At 36.0% G+C, this 20184-nt stretch overlaps 3 protein-coding genes across 4 annotated transcripts; all 3 read left to right on the top strand.

The window, feature by feature from the left end:
* The first annotated feature begins 473 nt into the window (after window positions 1-473).
* Window positions 474-4510, top strand: LOC137737435 (protein PECTIC ARABINOGALACTAN SYNTHESIS-RELATED-like). The gene is made up of 11 exons (XM_068476899.1): window positions 474-819; window positions 944-994; window positions 1083-1173; window positions 1286-1362; window positions 2098-2186; window positions 2454-2573; window positions 2697-2813; window positions 2985-3128; window positions 3222-3345; window positions 3446-3637; window positions 3863-4510. The coding sequence occupies exons 1-11, from the start codon at window positions 508-510 to the stop codon at window positions 4220-4222; spliced, it is 1677 nt and encodes a 558-aa protein (XP_068333000.1). The 5' UTR covers window positions 474-507; the 3' UTR covers window positions 4223-4510.
* Window positions 4511-5561: 1051 nt separating this feature from the next.
* Window positions 5562-10190, top strand: LOC137737108 (probable alpha-galactosidase D). 2 transcript variants are annotated; one of them, XM_068476483.1, is made up of 14 exons: window positions 5562-5878; window positions 6316-6454; window positions 6563-6820; window positions 7074-7248; window positions 7399-7460; window positions 7589-7752; window positions 7849-7946; window positions 8316-8374; window positions 8460-8594; window positions 8681-8946; window positions 9045-9204; window positions 9351-9441; window positions 9533-9583; window positions 9672-10190. In XM_068476483.1, exons 1-14 carry the CDS (start codon window positions 5817-5819, stop codon window positions 9890-9892), a joined length of 1941 nt encoding a protein of 646 aa, XP_068332584.1. In that variant the 5' UTR covers window positions 5562-5816; the 3' UTR covers window positions 9893-10190. The 2 variants fall into 2 exon arrangements, with proteins under 2 accessions (XP_068332584.1, XP_068332585.1); XM_068476484.1 differs by having other exon boundaries at window positions 5564-5878; window positions 9351-9426.
* Window positions 10191-11341: 1151 nt separating this feature from the next.
* On the top strand, window positions 11342-15675 carry LOC137735889 (uncharacterized). Its single transcript, XM_068475242.1, has 14 exons — window positions 11342-11410; window positions 11900-12038; window positions 12196-12453; window positions 12674-12848; window positions 12994-13055; window positions 13235-13410; window positions 13508-13605; window positions 13908-13966; window positions 14048-14182; window positions 14264-14526; window positions 14627-14786; window positions 14942-15017; window positions 15131-15184; window positions 15265-15675. Exons 1-14 carry the CDS (start codon window positions 11349-11351, stop codon window positions 15483-15485), a joined length of 1938 nt encoding a protein of 645 aa, XP_068331343.1. The 5' UTR covers window positions 11342-11348; the 3' UTR covers window positions 15486-15675.
* The last annotated feature ends 4509 nt before the right edge of the window (window positions 15676-20184 follow it).

The raw sequence follows: 20184 nt of genomic DNA, 5'->3' as shown, positions 1-20184 counted from the left end.
AAAATTGTAGAAATGGTTATTTAATTTTAACTAGTTTTTTAATTAAAAATTTATGACTATTGATCTTTTAACTTTTTGAAATATGCAGCTATGATCTTTTTCATTAGCTCTATCAGAATTCTGTCAAAATAAGTCAGGTTGGAATGATCATTGATACAATGAAGTTTGAGAAATTGTTGTTCCAGTTGAGTTAAAAAGTCAATTAAGTTAAAGTTGTGAGACTAATATTACAATTTTTCTTATTTAATTTTTCATATTTGCTCTTGATGCCACACATGAGTGACATATAACTCATTTTGACGAAAACTTTAACAAAAATAAGGAAAATGATTGCATATTTTGACGAATGAATTACAGATTTTAATTAAAGCATCATTACACTAATAAGGTTAAAATTAAGCCACATTGCTCCAATTTCCTCTAAAAATAAAATAAGCCACATCGGCTTTGGCTTTACCCCACTCCACATTTAACAAACCAGAAGCCAGTAAAACCTCAAAAAAAAACATGACTTACAGTCCGAAACGAGCCATGGCGGAGCTCAGGCACTCCATCTCGATGGGGGCTCGAGCCACTTCTTCTCCAATGAAGCGCGACGAGGACTCCTCCCCTCTCATCTCCGACACTGAGCCCCAAGACGACGACGACGGCCGCGGTCGCCCCCCCTTCAAGGATCGCGACCGTCCCCTCCTCTCCCATTTCCAATCCATCTGCCCCTCCCTTTCCGATGACCCCAACAGCTCCAGGATCTCACTCTTCATCGTCATCGCTGTCGCAATCTTCGGCCTGGTCTCGATTCTGGCGATCGTGAAACGAGTGGTATGGCTTGTTTGTGCTTTTTCCTGTTCGGATTTCTGGTGTTTGGCAATTGGGATAGGATAATCTTGCTTAGAGCTGTGCAATTCGATGTTTTTGAATTGGTTTGTTTGGCTTTGTGTTGCAGAATGCTCCTTACTTGTGTAAAAAAGATGGCATTACTCTTCACTGCCCTCATGTAAGTTGGGGAAAGCTGTTTGCTTGGTCAATGTTGGAATTTCTGTGATGTAATTGTGAGATTGTTGAACTTAAATTTACATTTCTAGGTCAAGGAATCGCCTTCGCTGTGGGAGAATCCGTATTCAGCAACCACATCTTGGAAGCCCTGTGCCGAGCGCCGCCTTGGTGGGATTTCAGGTGAGCTGAGCTCTTGTTTTGTTGTTAACTTGATGCACTGGATCTGTGATCTTCTTTAATACTATGTCTAGTTCTACCGTTCTAAATTTAGAATCTTTCTGGCATTGTGCAGATCTTCCACCCGAAAACGAAACAACTGGGTACATATTTATTCACGCTGAAGGTGGTTTAAATCAGCAAAGAATTGCGGTACGTTCTTGCTCCGTCATATCATTTATCAGTTCAAGAAAATTTCTTTCTCCTAATTTTTGCACATTGTGAGAATGAAGTGAATGAGAAACTTAGAGAAAACGGAAGAAAACATTTTTAGAATTTTATGGAGAGTTTTTTCAGGAGCTCCTGAGCATTGGTTGTAATGTTAAGTGATGGCCACAGACTGTTACCAATTAGTCACAATTAATTAGCTGTAATAGTTCATCTTGTACAACGTCAACCATATTATGTTTTCCTGCTTGGTGTCCACCTGGATGGATGCCTGACTAAAGCAACAGCTTGTCTGCTGATGCGGCAATGCAGTCGCTTTGTTGTGTTTGTGTGTTAGCTTGTCACTCTTTCATTGGTTTTAAGCTCATTACATTTTCTCTGCTGTTGTTGTCATCATAAGAGCTTGACTGATCTTTTATATGACATTGTAGCTTGGCTGAATTTCTTTGTTCAAACACAAAATTGTTCACTCATCTACTTTTTCAACCCCGTATTTTCCATTACTTTTATATGGTGTACGAAAAGCAATCGTTCCACCCTTTCCATTAGTTGTCCATAAATTATAATGGTGGAGATTTGCACTATTCTGATTGCTTATTTGCATATTAGTTTGAGATATGGTTCTGTAAGTTTATTTGTATTACTCATTTAGAAAGTTAAAGCCGGATGATTCTGCCTTATCTTTGTATGTGAACTGTAATGTATATCTTTTCCATGCAGATATGCAATGCAGTAGCTGTGGCTAAAATAATGAATGCCACCCTTATTTTGCCTGTGCTGAAGCAGGACCAGATTTGGAAAGACCAAACGTGAGATTTTGCCTCTATTTTTATACACACTGTCATAATAGTGTAAAGTCGTAAAACCAGTATATAAGTATATACGCGATTAAACAACAGGAAAATTCCATTTTGATGTTAATGGTCTCTGTTACAAATCTTGAAAAACTGTTATCTTATTGCTTTCATGCTTTTTAAACATCTTTTGGAAATATCCCTATTTGAAATTGCTTCATAAGATATTGTTTTGGGATCTCTTATTATTGCAATTTGATTTGAGTATGACAATGTCTGCAGGAAGTTTGAAGATATCTTTGATGTTGACCATTTCATTGATTACCTGAAGGATGATGTACGAATTGTTCGTGATATTCCTGAGTGGTTTACTGACAAAGCTGAGCTATTTACAAGTATAAGGTTAAGCTCTCTCTCTCTCTCTCTCTCTCTCTCTCTCTCTCTCTCTCTCTCCCCCCCCCTCCTCTCCAATTTGTATGGATTTTTCTCTGCAACTCGCACTGATTTGTGAATTTTTTTCTTTAGACGAACAGTAAAGAACATTCCAAAGTATGCACCTGCACAATTTTACATAGACAATGTTCTGCCACGAATTAAGGAGAAGAAGATAATGGCCCTAAAACCTTTTGTTGATCGACTCGGGTAAGTTGGGGAATTCTTATACTGGTCTGCTGTCCAAAGCTCACAAGGCACACTCTTGTAGAAAGAAAAGGACTGAAAGTTTCTTTTGTCTTTAAAAAATGTAAGCGTTTATATCTGTTAGAAATCAACAATGTATAACAAGCTAACAATATCATACATCTCTGGTTTCAGGTATGACAATGTCCCTCAAGAAATCAACAGGCTAAGGTGCAGGGTGAATTATCATGCTCTTAAATTTCTTCCCGAGATAGAAGAGATGGCTGATCTGTTGGCATCAAGGATGAGAAATCGCACTGGAGGTTCCAATCCTTATATGTATGTAACATTGGCACTATGAAAGTGAGCTTAAAATCCATTCAGATTTCTGGTAATTGTACCTTAACTTCACTAACAATTCTACACTTGCAGGGCCCTTCATCTTAGGTTTGAGAAAGGAATGGTAGGCTTATCTTTCTGTGATTTTGTGGGCACAAGGGAAGAGAAAGCTCTAATGGCAGAATATAGATATAAAGAATGGCCGAGACGATACAAGGTAAATAAAATATCTAGGTTGACGTTATGGAGTCAGAATCTTAAAAGAATATCAGTCTTATTGTGTTTCTTTTTCTTTTGATGGTGATTTTGGTATGCAGAATGGTACCCATCTATGGCAACTAGCCCTGCAGAAGCGAAAGGAAGGGCGATGCCCCCTTGAGCCTGGGGAAGTGGCCGTCATTCTTCGAGCAATGGGCTATCCTAAGGAAACTCAAATTTATGTTGCTTCAGGACAGGTTTATGGTGGCCACAACAGGATGGCGCCGCTGAGGAACATGTTCCCAAATCTGGTATGCACCTCTAATTTCGTTTACCATAGCTCTACTGACTGAACTTGTCTGATGAAGACGGCTCATTAATTTCAACTAGATCTAAAAGATTAAACCTTTTTCCATTATTTAGAGCATCTTACTTGGACTACCTGTTGAATATAGAAAATGAGATTCCGAATAAGAATAATTAGGGGATATGTATGTGGACACTGTTTTGATCTGCTCATTTTACTATTCATAAAGGTAACAAAAGAAGAGTTGGCAGCCAAGCCGGAGTTGGATAAATTCAGGAAGCATGTGACTAGCTTGGCAGCGCTCGACTTCCTGGTGTGCTTGAAGTCTGATGTATTCGTGATGACCCACGGAGGAAACTTTGCTAAGCTGATCATAGGGGCACGCAGGTACATGGGTCATCGTCAAAAATCAATAAAACCAGACAAGGGGCTGATGTCCAAGTCTTTTGGGGACCCTTACATGGGCTGGGCCACCTTTGCAGACGATGTAGTAGTCACCCACGAAACACGAACTGGATTACCAGAAGCGACCTTCCCAAACTACGACTTGTGGGAGAACCCTCTAACTCCTTGCATGTGTAAAGCTTGAACAGAACATATGGTTGACAAACTTGACAGTCGATTATAAAGGAGCATCTCCTCCAAGAGCTCAGAGAACGTATACCTGGGAGATGAAATCGTGAATTTGTACCCGAAAGGTTTGAAAGAATGTTGCTCTATGTGATAGAAGAAAATTGAGGAAAAATCAAACTGTTTTGGGGTTGTGTCAGGAATGTCTGATAGTTTTTGTTTGTATCATCAGAACTGTGTAAATTATTATAGGAATTTGAAAGATGTTTTTCAGGTTGTGATTGCTGCTTGAATCATTCCGTGCTGATTTTTGTGATCCATAATTGTGGCACCTGGCAGCCTAGTGGTGTTTAGTTTATTTTAGCACTTTTAATCTATTTTTTATTTTACTACTCGTAATTTATCAAGGTCAAACTTTAGATCTTTTATGGGAGACGCAAAATGCTTTCAAATGGACATTTTAGATCTTTTATTTGCCGGAAAATTCTTCAATGACGGAAGTAAATTATCCATATTTGATAGAAGATGTAAATAAAAACTTAAATTCATGCAGATTTTTTTTTTTTTTTTTTAAATACACGGAGATATTCGTGCCTAGTTACAAGACGTTATTATTAAAACCCATTTTGGGCGCATATTTTGTTTTTTTTGGCTTAAATCCAAATCTAAGATCTTAAAAAAAAATAGTGGTGCTATGAAATGAGATAAAATAAAAAATAAGATCACCTCAACCCATTTAATACGATCAATAACCATATTTGTGTTTTAATTAAACCGTTTAATTGATCATGACATTAATAAAAAAAAAAACATTCAATAATTAATCTCATTTTCGGAATTTGGCTCTTTATTATTAGAAAGTTTACACTACTCCCTGAGGAGAAGTTTCTCTTTAATTTAGTTTGCAACTAATTCACATAAGTTTGTGCTTATGATCGGAATCGTTCATATTATAACTACTAATAAATATTATATCGACAAATAATCAATTAAAACTAATGTTGTTTAGTCAATTAATTGTATTAAATACATAATAGGTTCACAATTCATTTATCGAATTCATCTATATGTTTTTGGTAAAATTGAATGGTCAAACGATCTCATATTTAATTGATTTTTTGTTTTGAACAAATTACCTTTACATATTGAGTTATAATATAAATTATTTTAATTACAAGCATAAAAGTCTTTAAATCGGTTATTGAAGAGAACTTCTTTTCATCCATTGATGAGCCCAATTAATTTTTTTCTTAGAATTTGGCACTTGCTGATGACCAAGATTAAGAGAGATGATCCTCACCGAATCCTTTTGGGAAAGATCCAAGAATCCTCGATCATATCTGTTCTTGTACGTCAATATATCCTCCACGTCGACGCCAAGCGAGGCACAAGAAAACAAAATTCTGGAAGATAAAAACATTTTAATCTTCTTCATCTTGTTGTTTAAATGGCATGTCGTCATTTCCAAGCCCCAAGACAACGGAGCAGGATAAAGCATCCTTAACTCCATTTCCCACTGTTTAATTCCATCTCCATCTCCTGAATCCCGGCCTGGTCTGATCGGAATCGAATTTCCAGGATTTGAGTTAAAGCTTCAGCCTTTACTTTTAGCCATGAATGTCTCCTTGTTCCTCTTCAGCTTTCTCTGCCTCTTACTCGGTCTCTTCAGCCAGAGGTTAAAAAAAAACCACTTCTACCTTTTACCATTTCATCATCTTCAATTCTTCACTTGGTGTTTTGCTGTTGATCATTTACTCGACAACCCAGATTTGTTTCAGTGTTTCTGTGAGATTCCACTTCTGAATTGTTAATTGCAACTTGCCCATTTGTTTGTCAATTTTTGCATCTGTGGCATTCTTCACTCCAAAAGATTGTTTCTTTTGGGTTTTTGAGCTCAAATAATTGCTCCCAATTAAAAGAAAATTAATCTGTATACTTCAAGTAACTAATTGGATGCATACATGTTATCACTATTTTGTTTTAATTATTTATTAAGATTTTTTTTTGGGTACAAATCGGCGATTTTCTGTTACTATTTTGTTTTAGTTTGATCATCTCAATGTTTCTGGTTTTGTGATGCAAATCGTGTTTGCAAATGTGTACTGATTTCAGGGTATCATCACAAGATCGCGCTAGCACCCCGCCCAGAGGTTGGAACTCGTACGACTCGTTTATCTGGACTATTTCAGAGGAAGAGTTCTCCACAAATGCCGAAATCATGGCAAAGCAGCTCCTTCCTCATGGATATGAGGTGTTTGCTGGAATACAATAAGAATTCGATTTCCTTTTTTCCTTTTTCGCATTCATTTGTATGTGTGAGAGTGTTTTCATGTATCTTTGTTTTTTCACGTCAATGCAGTATGCTGTGGTGGATTACCTGTGGTATAGGAGAAAAGTTCCAGGCGCTTATGTTGATTCTCTTGGGTTTGATGTGATTGATGAGTGGGGGAGGCCTATACCTGATCCAGTTAGGTGGCCTTCGTCGAGAGGTGGGAAGGGGTTCACTAAAGTGGCAGCAAAAGTACATAGCCTCGGTTTGAAATTTGGGATTCATGTCATGAGAGGAATAAGTACACAGGCAGTAAATGCGAATACCTTTATCTTGGACACCAACACGGTAATACTACTTAATCCCACCAACAAAGATTCAGAAAATGTACATAGACTCTCATTTTTGTAGTGATCATACATAAGTTTGGAGGATGAATCGAATATTGTAGTAGTTTATCATTAACAAAGATTCAGAAAGCACACACTTACGTAATTCATTTTTAACTTCAAAAACATAAGTGGTGTACTGGGGGAAAATTAGAGACTTGGTATCAGCAATTGATCTCAGTGCTTGAGTTTTTATTCTCGTTCCTTATCAGGGGACTGCTTACAAAGAGGCTGGAAGAAAATGGACTGCAAAAGATATAGGGATTAAGGAGAGGACATGCGCATGGATGCACAATGGTTTCATGAGTGTGAATACCGAGTTGGGCGCTGGAAAGGCCTTCTTGAGGTCACTCTATAAACAGTATGCTGAATGGGGTGTTGATTTTGGTAATTAACAAAAATTACCATGTTTGGTTCAATGTTAAGATTGCATCAGTCGTGTCATCAGGATACTTCCCCTGATATTATTAGCCAAGTCCATGCTTTATCTCTTGCTAACTCTATCATTGGTTGCTTCTCTTACCCACCCCCTTGCAGTGAAAAATGACTGCGTGTTTGGTGAAGACTTAGATGTACCCGAAATAACCTATATTTCAGAGGCAAGGCTGGCTTCCCATCCACCCCCCCTCTTTCTCCTCTCTCTCTCTCTATCACACGCACACACATGTATCTTCAGTGGTATTGTGGTGTAGAGTGGGTGCTTAACAAATAATGCATACTTTACCAGATTCTGAAGCAACTTGAGCGTCCTATATTGTATTCTCTATCTCCTGGAACCAGAGTAACACCTGATATGGCCAAGGCTATAAGTGGGATGGTCAACATGTACCGTATAACTGGGGATGATTGGGATTCATGGGGAGATGTTCTAGCCCATTTTGATATAACCAGGTGAATGACTTGTTTTTCAGTACAAGGTTTCATTCAGATTGAATTCACATATTCTTTGTTTTTCGTGTGTGCTGAACACAATACATTTCGTATCAGGGATTTTGCTGCTGCCGATATGATAGGAGCCAAAGGCTTGCTGGGGAAGTCATGGCCTGACTTAGATATGCTCCCATTGGGATGGCTTAGCGATCCAGGTCATCTTTATTTCCTTTATATGGCAATGAATATTTTCCTATTAATATTCTTAGATGGATGACTGAGCTCTATTGACGCTTGGCTGATGTGCTTGCTTTCATGCTGATGGGTTGTCATCGTGACGCATTTGAGTGCCAAAACAATCAAGTTCAATATCTAGGACCAACTTTATCCATGCCAATTCGGCTGAGCAACTTCAACCAGATAGTTCTAGAATTAATCATCATTATAAGGCATTGCAGGGTTATTTATCTCCTGGAAATCTAGAAAATCTGAAATGCACCTTATTAGTTTGAAATGTTTAAATTTGAGTTCTATATTTGATGCGTGGTTCTCATAGTTTCTGTTTTATGTTTTGAAAATATTAGGTTCAAATCATGGTCCTCACAGATGGACTAATCTCGGTTCAGGGGAGCAACGAACACAGGTAGTTGCATGAGGACAAGTGGGTCTTTTAAGTCCTTTCCGATTAGCTGAGCAATCAATTTAACCTTGTGCATTTATTTTCACAGATGACTTTGTGGTCTATTGCCAGGTCTCCTCTCATGTTTGGAGGAGATTTGAGAAAACTTCCAGATGAATTAATGAGAATCATCACAAATGACGTCGTGCTGGAGATAGATTCTTTTAGCTCAAATAATAGGGAGGTATGTTGAATAAATAACTCATTTAATCCTAAGAATAAAAATTCTTCATGGTAGCAACGTAAAATCTTGTTTTGTTGCATTTACAGTTTTCATACATTACCAGTAATGTGAATGCGAGGGCCGTTAAGAATGATGATAAGTTTCACACCTGGCAATCAAGAAGACATCTGACAAATGCAAAAACTGCAAATACACATGCTTTTGGTCTCACTACCTGTGCAGATGCGAAAGCAATTGGTTGGTCCACTCAATCTCTTGACCAAGATCTTGAACACATCTGCTGGACGGAAAACTCAAGGAGAAAACATCAGGCACCTTTTTGCTTAAACAAGAGAGATTCGCTCTTGGCAATGTAATAGTTCCTTAGCTTTGCTGATCATTTTTCTCAGTTTCATTATGTTTACTTGCGCTGTTAGGAATTTGATAAACTTGGCTTCACTGCTGATATAGAGATGAAGACATAACAGACAAACATCAATATCAGGGGAAGGTCAATTTATTAGCAAGTGATGGAACAGATCGCTGCTTGCATGCTTCTCCTAAACGAAGGGTTACTTCGAAGGACGTTAAGAGAGGTTTCTTTTCACCTTGTAGATGGGATGCAAACCAGGTATCCTCGGTCCCGATTCATATATTTAATGTATACAGAATTGATATCTTGCACAAACCATTGAGAGTCCAATCTAAACAAGGTCTACGGAATGCATTGTCCCGTGATTGAGCGACTTTTTGAAATGACATAATTGATCTTAACAGATGTGGGAGTTAAACCCCAACGGAACCTTGGTGAATAGTTATTCTGGCCTCTGTGCAAGAATTGATCCTTTTGAAGGTAATAAATTAAAACGTGAGTGCCTTTTCGTGCACTGATTCTGTCAGTGAGTTTTGAAATTATGTATAAATCATGATTTTAGCTTACAAGTTGATCACCTGTTCAGCTAAGGCCATTAACAATGTTGCCCGCTCTTGGATTGCAACTGGAAGAAAAGGTTTTGCATATTTCTCAATTGTCGATGCAACTATTGCATATTTCTCAATTGTCAAATTGTAATTGTGTTTGCATTTCTGCAATTGCAGGAGAAATATACGTAGCGTTTTTCAATTTGCTCGGTAAATTGGCTACTATAACCGCAGAAAGAGCAGACTTGGCCAGAGAACTTCCAATGACAAAATTGGTCAGAGGTTCCTGCGAAGGATCGGAAGTATGGACGGGACGGTACTTAGGGGTAATAGGCAACTCAATTTCATTTTCGGTTATACCACACGGGGTTGCACTGATTGTCCTGCACTGTAGTTAGGTGCATTTTTTGGGTGTAGTTTTGCTTCTTGTCCTCCCTTTTCTTTCTTCTTTCTTTTTCTACAAGCAAAAGGGGAGAAGGGAGTGGCACATGCTGTAATATCTGTGGTATGTAGGCCCCATCATGGAAGGCAAAGCCCGGGCAATAATATAAGTCCGATTTTACGAGTCATTATTGGGTTTAGTCCACTTAGTTGGATTAGATCCATTTCCTGATTATTCACATCAAGTTTTTTATTATCTTTTTATTAAATTGTGATAAATATTATCCTTTATTTATATGCTTTTCTTTGTCCCAATTTTAGGGTTAAATAGAAGAATTAAATATTGTTTCTCCTTTTTCTTGCTCCTAATTTGTTATCAATTTTTTCTTCAACTCCATCATAGGTTAGTAAATGTATGAAAGATGAAATTTTTTGAATTATTTTAATGGATGATGGGTAGATTAATTTTTATTTATTTTCATAGATATCTTTATCACAGGTTAAATATATTTTGTCAACCTACGATATAGGATTCATACATGATTACACATATATTTTCTTTTAATTGTTTTCTATGAAAGTGGTTAGATTTTCATATTCAAGTATTCAAATCAAGAAATTTAATTAAACTCGAAAAATAGGAAAACTGGATTAAATCCAATAACAGCTCAAATTTTTGGACTTGGATCAAAGTATCCCGATTAAACATATATAACCAAGGCTTTTTTTAGCCAAAGTGGTCTCTGAGATTGGTATAACTCTTCACTTTGTTACATGACAATGAAAATTGATAGAAGTGAGTTTGTCTGTTGTAAATTGCTTTGGTCATTTTGTGAAAATTCTGTTAATATCATTGTTCAATTGTCACGCAAACGGTCACGTAACCATCTTTTAAAAAGTATTTTTGTCAAACTAACTCCTTCACTTAACAAGGATATTGACAGATTTTTCACGGAATCACTAAAATGATATACGGCAGACAAACTTAAAGACCATTTCTATCGATTTTCATTGTTAGAGGTCAAAATAAGAAGTTATGTCAATCTCAATAATCATTTTGTCAACTACGCCTAGTTATACAATAAGAATTTGAAAATAAAGAGGCGCGTGAAATATATGTCGGTTGGCACTTGACACTGACCAAGAACAACGTTAGCAAAACTTTCTTTATTTACTTATGAAATATCCTAAAACAATAAAAGATGGAATCGAATGATCGTCTTTGCACGAAAGATTAATTTAGAAACAAGAAACCTTAATATTCTTCTTTAAATCACCAGATTTTTTTCTAAATAACATTACGTGATTTCCATACGTGACCAAACCAAAACGTTGTTATAAAATGTCAGCGTCAAGACAAAGGTTTAAGCCTGTAACGTTTCACTGCCATCCTTAACTCCATTTCCGGCTGTCTGATTCCGTCGTCTGAATTCTGGTCCGGTCGGAGTCGGATTAAAGCGTCGGCATTTAGCAATGAACGCGTCCTTGTTTCTTTTCAGCTCTCTCTGTTTCTTCATCGGTCTTCTCAGCCAGAGGTGAAAAAAAAAACCAGTTTTACTTTTTACCATTTCATCTCCAGTTCTTCACTTTTTACCGTTGATTATAAGCATGATCATTTACTCGACAACCCAGAATTTGTTTCACTGTTTCTGTGAGATTCCACTTCTGAATTGTTAATTGCAACTTGCCCATTTGTGTATTCATATATATTATCAAATTCCCTCGTACAGACGAGGTCCGTTGTAAAAAAAAAAAAAAAAAAAAATTACATGTATATGCATTTGTAAAATTCTTCAACCCAAAAGATTGTGTCTTTTGGATTTTTCAGCTCAAGTAATTGTCTTTTGGGTTTCTACAAATTTCATGTAACTGGGAACATCTGCATTGGATAAATGCTATCAGTTTGTGCTTTTTTTTGGTAGTAATTATTTGTGATCTGCAGTTACTACTTGGTTTTTGACATTTCTAGATGGCAATGATACATTTAATTTGAAACTATGTGTGCAAATGTTTACTGATTTCAGGGTTTCATCACAAGAACTTGCTAGCACCCCGCCGAGGGGTTGGAACTCGTATGACTCGTTTATCTGGGTTATTACGGAGGACGAGTTCCTGGAGAGTGCCCAAATCATGAAAGAGAAGCTCCTTCGTAAGGGATATGAGGTGTTTGGTGGAATTTGATTTTTTTTGTTTTTTTTTTTTTTTGCATTCATTCGTAGGATTTATGCAGCCGACGCCACAAGGCTTGGTTGTTGGTTGTTGGACTTGTATGTGTGAGAGTGTTTTAATGTAGTTCTTTGTTTTTTTCTCTCCAATGCAGTATGCTGTGGTGGATTACCTGTGGTATAGGAAGAAAGTTCCTGGCGCTGATGTCAAATCTTATGGATTTGATGTAATCGATGAATGGGGGAGGCCGATGCCTGATCCAGATAGGTGGCCTTCGTCGAAAGATGGGACAGGGTTCACTGAAGTGGCAGCATTTGTACATAGCTTCGGTCTGAAATTCGGGATCCATGTCATGAGAGGAATAAGTACACAGGCATTTGATGCGAACACCAAGATCTTGGACGTCAGAACGGTACTGCTACTTAATCGCCCGTGACTCTCATTTTCCTTGTCATTATATTTTACATAAGTTTGGAGGATGAATCGTATAACGTAATTATATCTTTAACAAAGAATCAGGAAGCACACACCTACGTGATTTTGTTTTATCTTCGAAGGCATAAGTGGCTTAATGGGCGAAATGAAAGATTCGGTGTTAGCATTGATCTTAGTACTTAAGCTTTTTATATCAGGGGTCTCCTTATGAAGAGGGTGGAAGACAATGGACTGCAAAAGATATAGGGATCCCGGACAGGAGGTGCGCATGGATGGACAAGGGATTCATGAGTGTGAATGTCGAGTTGGATGCCGGAAAGGCCTTCTTGAGGTCACTCTACTACCAGTATGCTGACTGGGGTGTTGATTTTGGTAAGCCGACTGTTACTTATAGAAATTACTGTGCTTGGTTCGGTATTAAGATTGCATCAGTTATGGATGACGGCCTACGCATGATTGGAATACTTTATCCCTTGCTAACTCTGTTTCGTTGCTTCTCTACTTAACCCCCTTGCAGTAAAAAATGACTGCGTGTTTGGTGATGACTTAGATGTACCTGAAATAACCTATATTTCAGAGGTATAATTCTTCTCCCTCCCCATTGCCCCCAAACTTTCTCTCTCTCTCTCTCTCTCTCTCTCTCTCTCTCTCTCTCTCTCTCTCTCTTCTCGCAGACATACACATGTATCTTCATTAATATTGTGGTGGAGAGTGGGTGCTTATAGCCTTATACTTAAGAAACGATGTATATTTTCCAGTATCTGCAGCAACTGCATGCACTTGGGCAACCGCCTATATTGTATTCTCTATCTCCCGGAACCAGTGCAACGCCTGATATGGCCAAGCCTATAAATGGGATGGTCAACATGTTCCGTATAACTGGGGATGATTGGGATTCATGGGGAGATATTCTAGCCCATTTTGATGTAGCCAGGTGAATAACTTGTCTTTCAGTAAAAGGCTTTCGTTCAGATTGAATTCACATACTCGTTGTTTCTCGTGTGTGCTGAACACAATACATTCCGTATCAGGGATTTTGCTGCTGCTAATATGATAGGAGCCAAAGGCATGCTGGGGAAGTCATGGCCTGACTTAGATATGCTACCGTTGGGATGGCTTAGTGCACCAGGTTATTGGACTCAGCATTCTCCTTTCATTCATATGGCAATTTGGCAATGAATATTTTCCTTTCGATATTCTTAGATATACAACATTTTCGAGTGCCAAAACAATCGGTTTAATATCTAGGACCAACATTGTCCATGCTAATACCGCTGAGCAACTTCAACCGGATAGTTCTAGATTTAATCTTTTTAACGCGGTTCAGGGTTATCTTCTGGCAATTTCAGATTTTCTTAAATGCCCTTTATTAGCTCGAACTGTTGAAATTTGAGTTCTATATTTGATGAATGGTTCTCGTTGAAACATTAGAAACAAATGACGGTCCACACAGATGGTCGAATCTCAATTTAGATGAGCAAAGAACACAGGTGCGTACATGGACAAGTTCGTTTTTAAGTCCTCGATTTTCACTGAGCAATCTTTTTGACCTTGTGCTTTTGTTTTCACAGATGACTTTGTGGTCTATGGCCAAGTCTCCTATCATGTTTGGAGGAGATTTGAGAAAACTTACAGATGAATTAATGAGAATGCTCACAGATGATGCCTTGCTGGACATAAATTCTTTTAGCTCAAATAATAGGGAGGTATGATGAAAAACGTAATTTCGTAAAATCCTAAGACTTGTTCATGATATCAACATAAATCTTGACTTCTTGCATTTGCAGTTTACACTCTTGACAAGTAATGTGAGCGCAGCCGTTAAGCAAGATGATCGAGTTCGCACCAAGCAATCAAGAAGACATCTGACAAATTCAAAAACTTCAAATACACATTCTCTCGGCCTCACTACCTGTGCAGATGCAAAAGCAATTGGTTGGTCTGCTCAAGCTCTTGACCGAGATATTGAACACATATGCTGGAGAGATAACTCAAGGAGCAAACACCGGGCACCTTTTTGCTTAAACAAAAGAGATTCTCTCTTGGCAATGTAATATTTCTTTATCTTTTGCTGATCCATTATTCTCAATTTTATTATGTTTACTTGCACTGTTACGATTTTGCTTAATCTGGTTTCAATGCTGATATAGAGATGAAGATATAACGGACAAACAGCGATATCAGGGGAAGGTCAATTTATTAGCAAGTGATGGAAAGGATCTTTGCTTGCATGCTTCTCCTAAACAAAAGGTTACTTCGAAGGACGTTAAGAGAGGTTTCTTTTCACCTTGTAGATGGGATGCGAACCAGGTATCTTAAGTCCCGATTCATAGATCTTTTGAATTCTATACAGAAGTGATATCATACATAGATTCACCGCTGAGAGTTCAATCTGAACTAGCTGCACGCAATGCATTATCCCGCGGATGAGCAACTTTTTGAAATGACATATCTGATCTTAACAGATGTGGGAGTTGAACCCCAATGGAACCTTGGTGAATAGTTATTCCGGCCTCTGCGCAAGAATTGATTCCTTTGAAGGTAATAAACTAAAACGCGAGTGCCTCTTCATACATTGATGCTCTCGGCGAGTCTTGAAATTATGTTTCCATCACGGTTTTAAGTCTCAACTTACAAGTTGATCACGTGTTCAGATAACAAAGCCGTCACTGATGTTGCTCGCTCTTGGATTGCAACTGGAACCCCAGGTCATGCCGCGATTTCCTCAACTCTTTTTTCTTTATCGATGTAAATGCAACTAATTCTGTTTGCGACTCTGCAATTACAGATGAAGTATACGTAGCGTTTTTCAATCTGTTTGGCGACTGGGCTACTATAACCGGGCAAAAAGCAGACATAGCCAAAGAACTTCCAATGACGAAATTGGCCAGCGGTTCGTGCAGGGGAATAGAAGAATGGACGGGACAAGACTTGGGGATTGTAGGCGACACAATTTCAGTTTCGGTTCCGTCGCACGGGGCTGCACTGATTATCCTGACCTGCAGTTAGTGCAGTATAATCCAGAGTGTTTTTGGGGTCTAGTTTTGCTTGTTTCTCCTTCCCCTTCTTTCTTTATCCGCAAGTAAAAGGGAAAAGGGGAGTGGCACATTCTGTAATATATGTGATATGCAGGCCCCATCATGGAAGGAAAAATATTTACCTTTGAGAATGAAAGAATAAGATGGTCTTCACTTTATATACGACATGTCGTCCATTTCGACATGTGTTCTTATTTTGGTTGGTGGCGGCTAAAATCTATCTTTTTCGTTATTTTTATGTTATGACGTCATGCCTAATGTCATCTGATTGTCACTGTATCAGGAGCGACAAACAATTAATGCGGTCGTCAAACATCCAACGGATTCCTTTTGGATTTTTTGATAAGAATTTTGAAAATCTGGGAATTGTGTATATTTATTATATCGTTTGATCAATTTTTATTAAGATTTAATTTTAAATAAAAATATTTAAAATAATTTTTTTACCACATGATACGTATAAATTAAAAAAAAAGAAACACAAATGCTTCCAAGAATGTTACATCACTAGATGCACATTATGCACATTTTTCGATAATTTTGCGATTACAAAGGTGAATGCGACATATCAAACACGATCTAAAATAAAGATAAAAATAATATTTTGAACGAGAATAAAGTGTAACATCAATTTTTTGTATTTTATGTCTATCATGTTATGAGTCAAGCCCTGTAAAAATATGTCGCTTTTTAATAGAGACACCTTAATTTTATCGCTTTTATGCTTACCGCCTTACGTAATACAATTGAATGTGTATAAATTTTGACATTTGTATATATCTACCACACTAATCTCAAAATTTAATTCATTCAACAATGATAAATAGAGTGGTGTCAATCTTAAAAAAAATTAATGTTTGATCTAAAAAATATTAAAAATGCAGAAAATTTTAATTTCTCCTCAACAATCATCTCAAAAAATCTCAAGTACAACTTAAGAATAAGTTCGGTTAATACATCCCTCATTATAAAGGTTCATCTTTCATGTGTGCACCCATAATAATTGTAGGGTTACTTATAATCATGAGTTACAATAATTAATTAGTGGATTTGGCTACGTAAGCACACAAGTCATAACGTTGTAAAAAGAATTTATAAATAATTAGTCATTTAAGGATGGGAGTATGATTATGTTATATTATATTATTATTGTCCTAGTTAGATTAAGTTCACTTAATTATATGAGTATATTCTCTGAATCTATGTTTTGGTTATTGGTATGTTGTGTAGAACAGTATTCAGGGGAGGAGACCATCGTCTATAGAAATCACATGGCATCCGGTAGCAGATTTAAATTTTGAATTTTGGGGTTTTAGTTATATACTAGCAATAGTGCCCGCGCGTTGCTGCGGGTCTTAAAACTACTGGACATAAAAGAAGAAAATAGTCAATGCAAACTTGTAATGGATAGTTTGTAATTAACAGGTTTTTAGTATGTTCATGCTATTTAAACACAGAAAATATAATAAGAAAAAGAAGTAGAGTGTTGGCAGAAAGTGATGTAAGTTGCGGCATACCTGTAGTCAAGTCTGTGTAATTGATTTTAGTTGTGAACACCGGTAACATGTACAACTCAGAGAACAAAAAACAGCAAAAATTGAAGAAGAAAATGATGTGCACATAGAACATACTGCAGTAACTATAAATTAAGGTTAGAAGTGTTTTAATAGTGATATAAATTTGTGGTGAAGAATTATGTATAAGAGGATAACTGCTTTTATGAGTGTGAGTATATAACACGTCAAAACGATTATTAATAATTAACGAAATATTTGAAGTAAAAAAATTTACATTTGATGTTGAAATTCGAGATAATAAATGTAGCTGTAACTTATTAGAAGTGTTTAAATTGGCATTAACCAGTCGATAACAGTTTCTTCAATTATATTGAATATGATTAGACCATGTTACGATACGATGTTATAGGAAAACGAAGAAAAACTTATATAAGCTATTAGAAACAAAATATAATTGTAAATATAAAGTTGTGTCATTTGATTCTAAATAAGCATGTATATACTGACAGAAAAACGAAATCGTTAGGGTTTTATCCAAATTAGGAAAAATCTAAAATAAAAATTGAAAGACAACCTTAGATGAAAAAAAAAAACTAACACTGTGAATTCTTAGCCCCCCAACTATCCATTGCATTTGGTAATTTTTTAATTTATACAAATAAAGAGTAAGTGAAATTGGATGCATACCTGGGATGAGAATTTGAATAACGTTTCAGAAAATATAAGTTTGTTGCAATTTAGTAAAACAAAAATGAAAATTGATGTCTTTTGCAATAAAATATATTTAGTGATAGTGTTATATAAGACTTAGAAAAGTATTGCAAATCAAGCTATGATTAAATAGTAGTTTATTTGGCAATATTATAATTTTTAAAACAAAGTTAAATGTTGGTGATCTAAGACGGATCAGATTTACGTAAATTGGTAAACTTAGGTTTAATTATATGGAGTAAGAATCATCATTTCCGTCTTTTCTCTTCAGAGGAATTAACTATTACCAATTTATATAAATACTTTCTTCTTCTAACTTATTGTGAATACATGGTTAATTATTTGTTTGTCTAGCAAAAGGTTTAAGGCTAACATTTGGAAGTATAAACAGACATCCTTCCATTAAAGATAAATCCTGTCCATATTTTGTAAATCTGTGAAAGAACATATTAGATTAAAATATGTGGACATGGTATATCTCTAGTGAAAATGTCTACTTTTATACTTTTGGATGTTCAATTTAGCCTTTCAATATGCAAGCAAGTAATTTGTCATGTATTTAGATCATGTGAAAAGAAGATGGTTTGTATATATATTAGTAATAGCTAATTCCTCTGAAGAGAAAGTTTGGTAAAAATTGTAATTAAACGTAAAGCATTAACAAAACAAAATTAATAAAGTATTAATTAATTTTACATACCTTTGAATGTTTGCCTCTTCATTGTTTGAAAATGTATTTGTCAGCACTGTAAGCTCCTTGCTGAATTAGCAATTTTTTTTTTCCTTCCTAAAATTGTAAAATAAAGTGTTAAAAAAAAAGTTTTATGGCAATTAATTATAATATATAATAATTAGTTGACATCGATGGAAAAATGGTGTCATACGTAGGAAGAAAGTATAAAAACCAAATTTGAATGTAAGAAATAAAAAACAATTTGTAATTCATTATCATGCATTGTTATCTGTTTTATGGTAAACATAAAAGATGAAAGATTTAAGGAACTTTAGACAATTCTTCTATTACAACATGGAAATATTCTCATGGAAAAAACATAATTGAACCATGGAACTAATTATCTCACAAATAATGATTGTATGGATACCTAAGACAAAACTGAACCAGATTTAAAGAATTGTACAGAGAGTTGTTTCATAGCTTTCATACGATCATGAATTAAGTTTTGCATAATTATGTCCCATAATTTTTAGGAATGAAACAAACACATATAGCACTCATACTTTGAACTGAAAATATTCTTTAATTTCTTCGGTAATAACGTTGTTAAGGGAGAGAATGAAACTGGAATTTTATATTTTGGAGATTTTAGTGCACACATACATATCACATGTGCACGGAAAGCAGATTGAATTCAAATTGCAATTATATCCTCAATTGGCAATCTAAGATTTTACCATCTAAAAAAGTAGACTTTTACAAATTTATGCAGTTTATTGTTTTATGAACTGAAATCCCTGTCAAAAAAATGTAATGACGGATGAGGAATTACAATTTCATACCAACATGAGCCTTGAAATGTTACATCTATAAATTCTGAGTTGAAGGAACCCAAAAGTTGAATTCGTAGCTTTCAAAGAGATGCAAAATTTTTCCTACACTATTAAAGGCCAGGCTCATGACACATAATCTCTAAGCAGCCAAAGAAGAAAAAAACTAAAAGCTAAGATATTGTATGTACATTTCAACTACCTTAGGTAAAGCAATGACATAGGCATGATGTTCCAATGATGCAAAACCTGTAAAGTTGGGCAATTAGAAAAATTAATTCTTTTGGTTATAAATATTCAATTAGATACATTTTAAATAAGAACCAGACAAAAAATGCACATAAACGTGAGTTATGAAGATTGAGACAGCATAGAGGAAATGAAATAGACCTCATCAAGAGTAATACTACTGTAGTTTGTAGAAGGTGCCCAATCCTTAATGTCTTCAATTAGATTCATTTTAAATAGGATCAGCTGCTGCTATTTTTTCGATGTAGGACAATCGGGTCCTAATGTTTCCCCAATAGAAAACTCTAACTCTAAAATATGATTATATATCAGAATTTATAAACAAAGTCAGAGGAAACATTATGATTATTGAGCTAGTATTGAATAATGGGTACAAAACTGAAACTTTTGGATGGTCAACTTTGTTTGCAGATGAAATTAAGCATCCCGAAAAACCAAAACAAATCAATTTAACATAAAAGTTTGTACTACTCACCTCAAATCGGCCGGAGAACTCATAACGGAATTTTTACCTCGCAATTTTTCCGTAACCTTTTCCATCTCAGTATTTCTAAATAGGACATGGATTCTATAACATTAGTTAAAGAAAAAAATTTATCTATACTACACATATGTAGATCAATTCCCAATAAATTAAGATGAAATCAAGGTATGGAATATATTAATTTAGGTTGGAAAATCACCTCG

The sequence above is a fragment of the Pyrus communis genome, chromosome 6 (genome assembly GCF_963583255.1).
Source record: "Pyrus communis chromosome 6, drPyrComm1.1, whole genome shotgun sequence".
Classification (NCBI taxonomy): domain Eukaryota; kingdom Viridiplantae; phylum Streptophyta; class Magnoliopsida; order Rosales; family Rosaceae; genus Pyrus; species Pyrus communis.
The sequence above is the reverse complement of the archived record's forward strand: the minus strand, read 5'-3'. Positions and strand labels throughout refer to the sequence as shown.

Coding starts and splice junctions, on each gene's coding strand:
- LOC137735889 (XM_068475242.1), top strand. CDS start 11,349: ATGAACGCGTCCTTGTTTCTTTTCAGCTCTCTCTGTTTCTTCATCGGT. Junction 14,183..14,263: donor TTAGCTCAAATAATAGGGAG/GTATGATGAAAA, acceptor TTGCATTTGCAG/TTTACACTCTTGACAAGTAA. Junction 14,527..14,626: donor AGAGATTCTCTCTTGGCAAT/GTAATATTTCTT, acceptor ATGCTGATATAG/AGATGAAGATATAACGGACA.
- LOC137737435 (XM_068476899.1), top strand. CDS start 508: ATGACTTACAGTCCGAAACGAGCCATGGCGGAGCTCAGGCACTCCATC. Junction 1,363..2,097: donor TAAATCAGCAAAGAATTGCG/GTACGTTCTTGC, acceptor TTTTCCATGCAG/ATATGCAATGCAGTAGCTGT. Junction 3,638..3,862: donor GGAACATGTTCCCAAATCTG/GTATGCACCTCT, acceptor CTATTCATAAAG/GTAACAAAAGAAGAGTTGGC.
- LOC137737108 (XM_068476483.1), top strand. CDS start 5,817: ATGAATGTCTCCTTGTTCCTCTTCAGCTTTCTCTGCCTCTTACTCGGT. Junction 7,461..7,588: donor AAATAACCTATATTTCAGAG/GCAAGGCTGGCT, acceptor ATACTTTACCAG/ATTCTGAAGCAACTTGAGCG. Junction 8,595..8,680: donor TTAGCTCAAATAATAGGGAG/GTATGTTGAATA, acceptor TTGCATTTACAG/TTTTCATACATTACCAGTAA.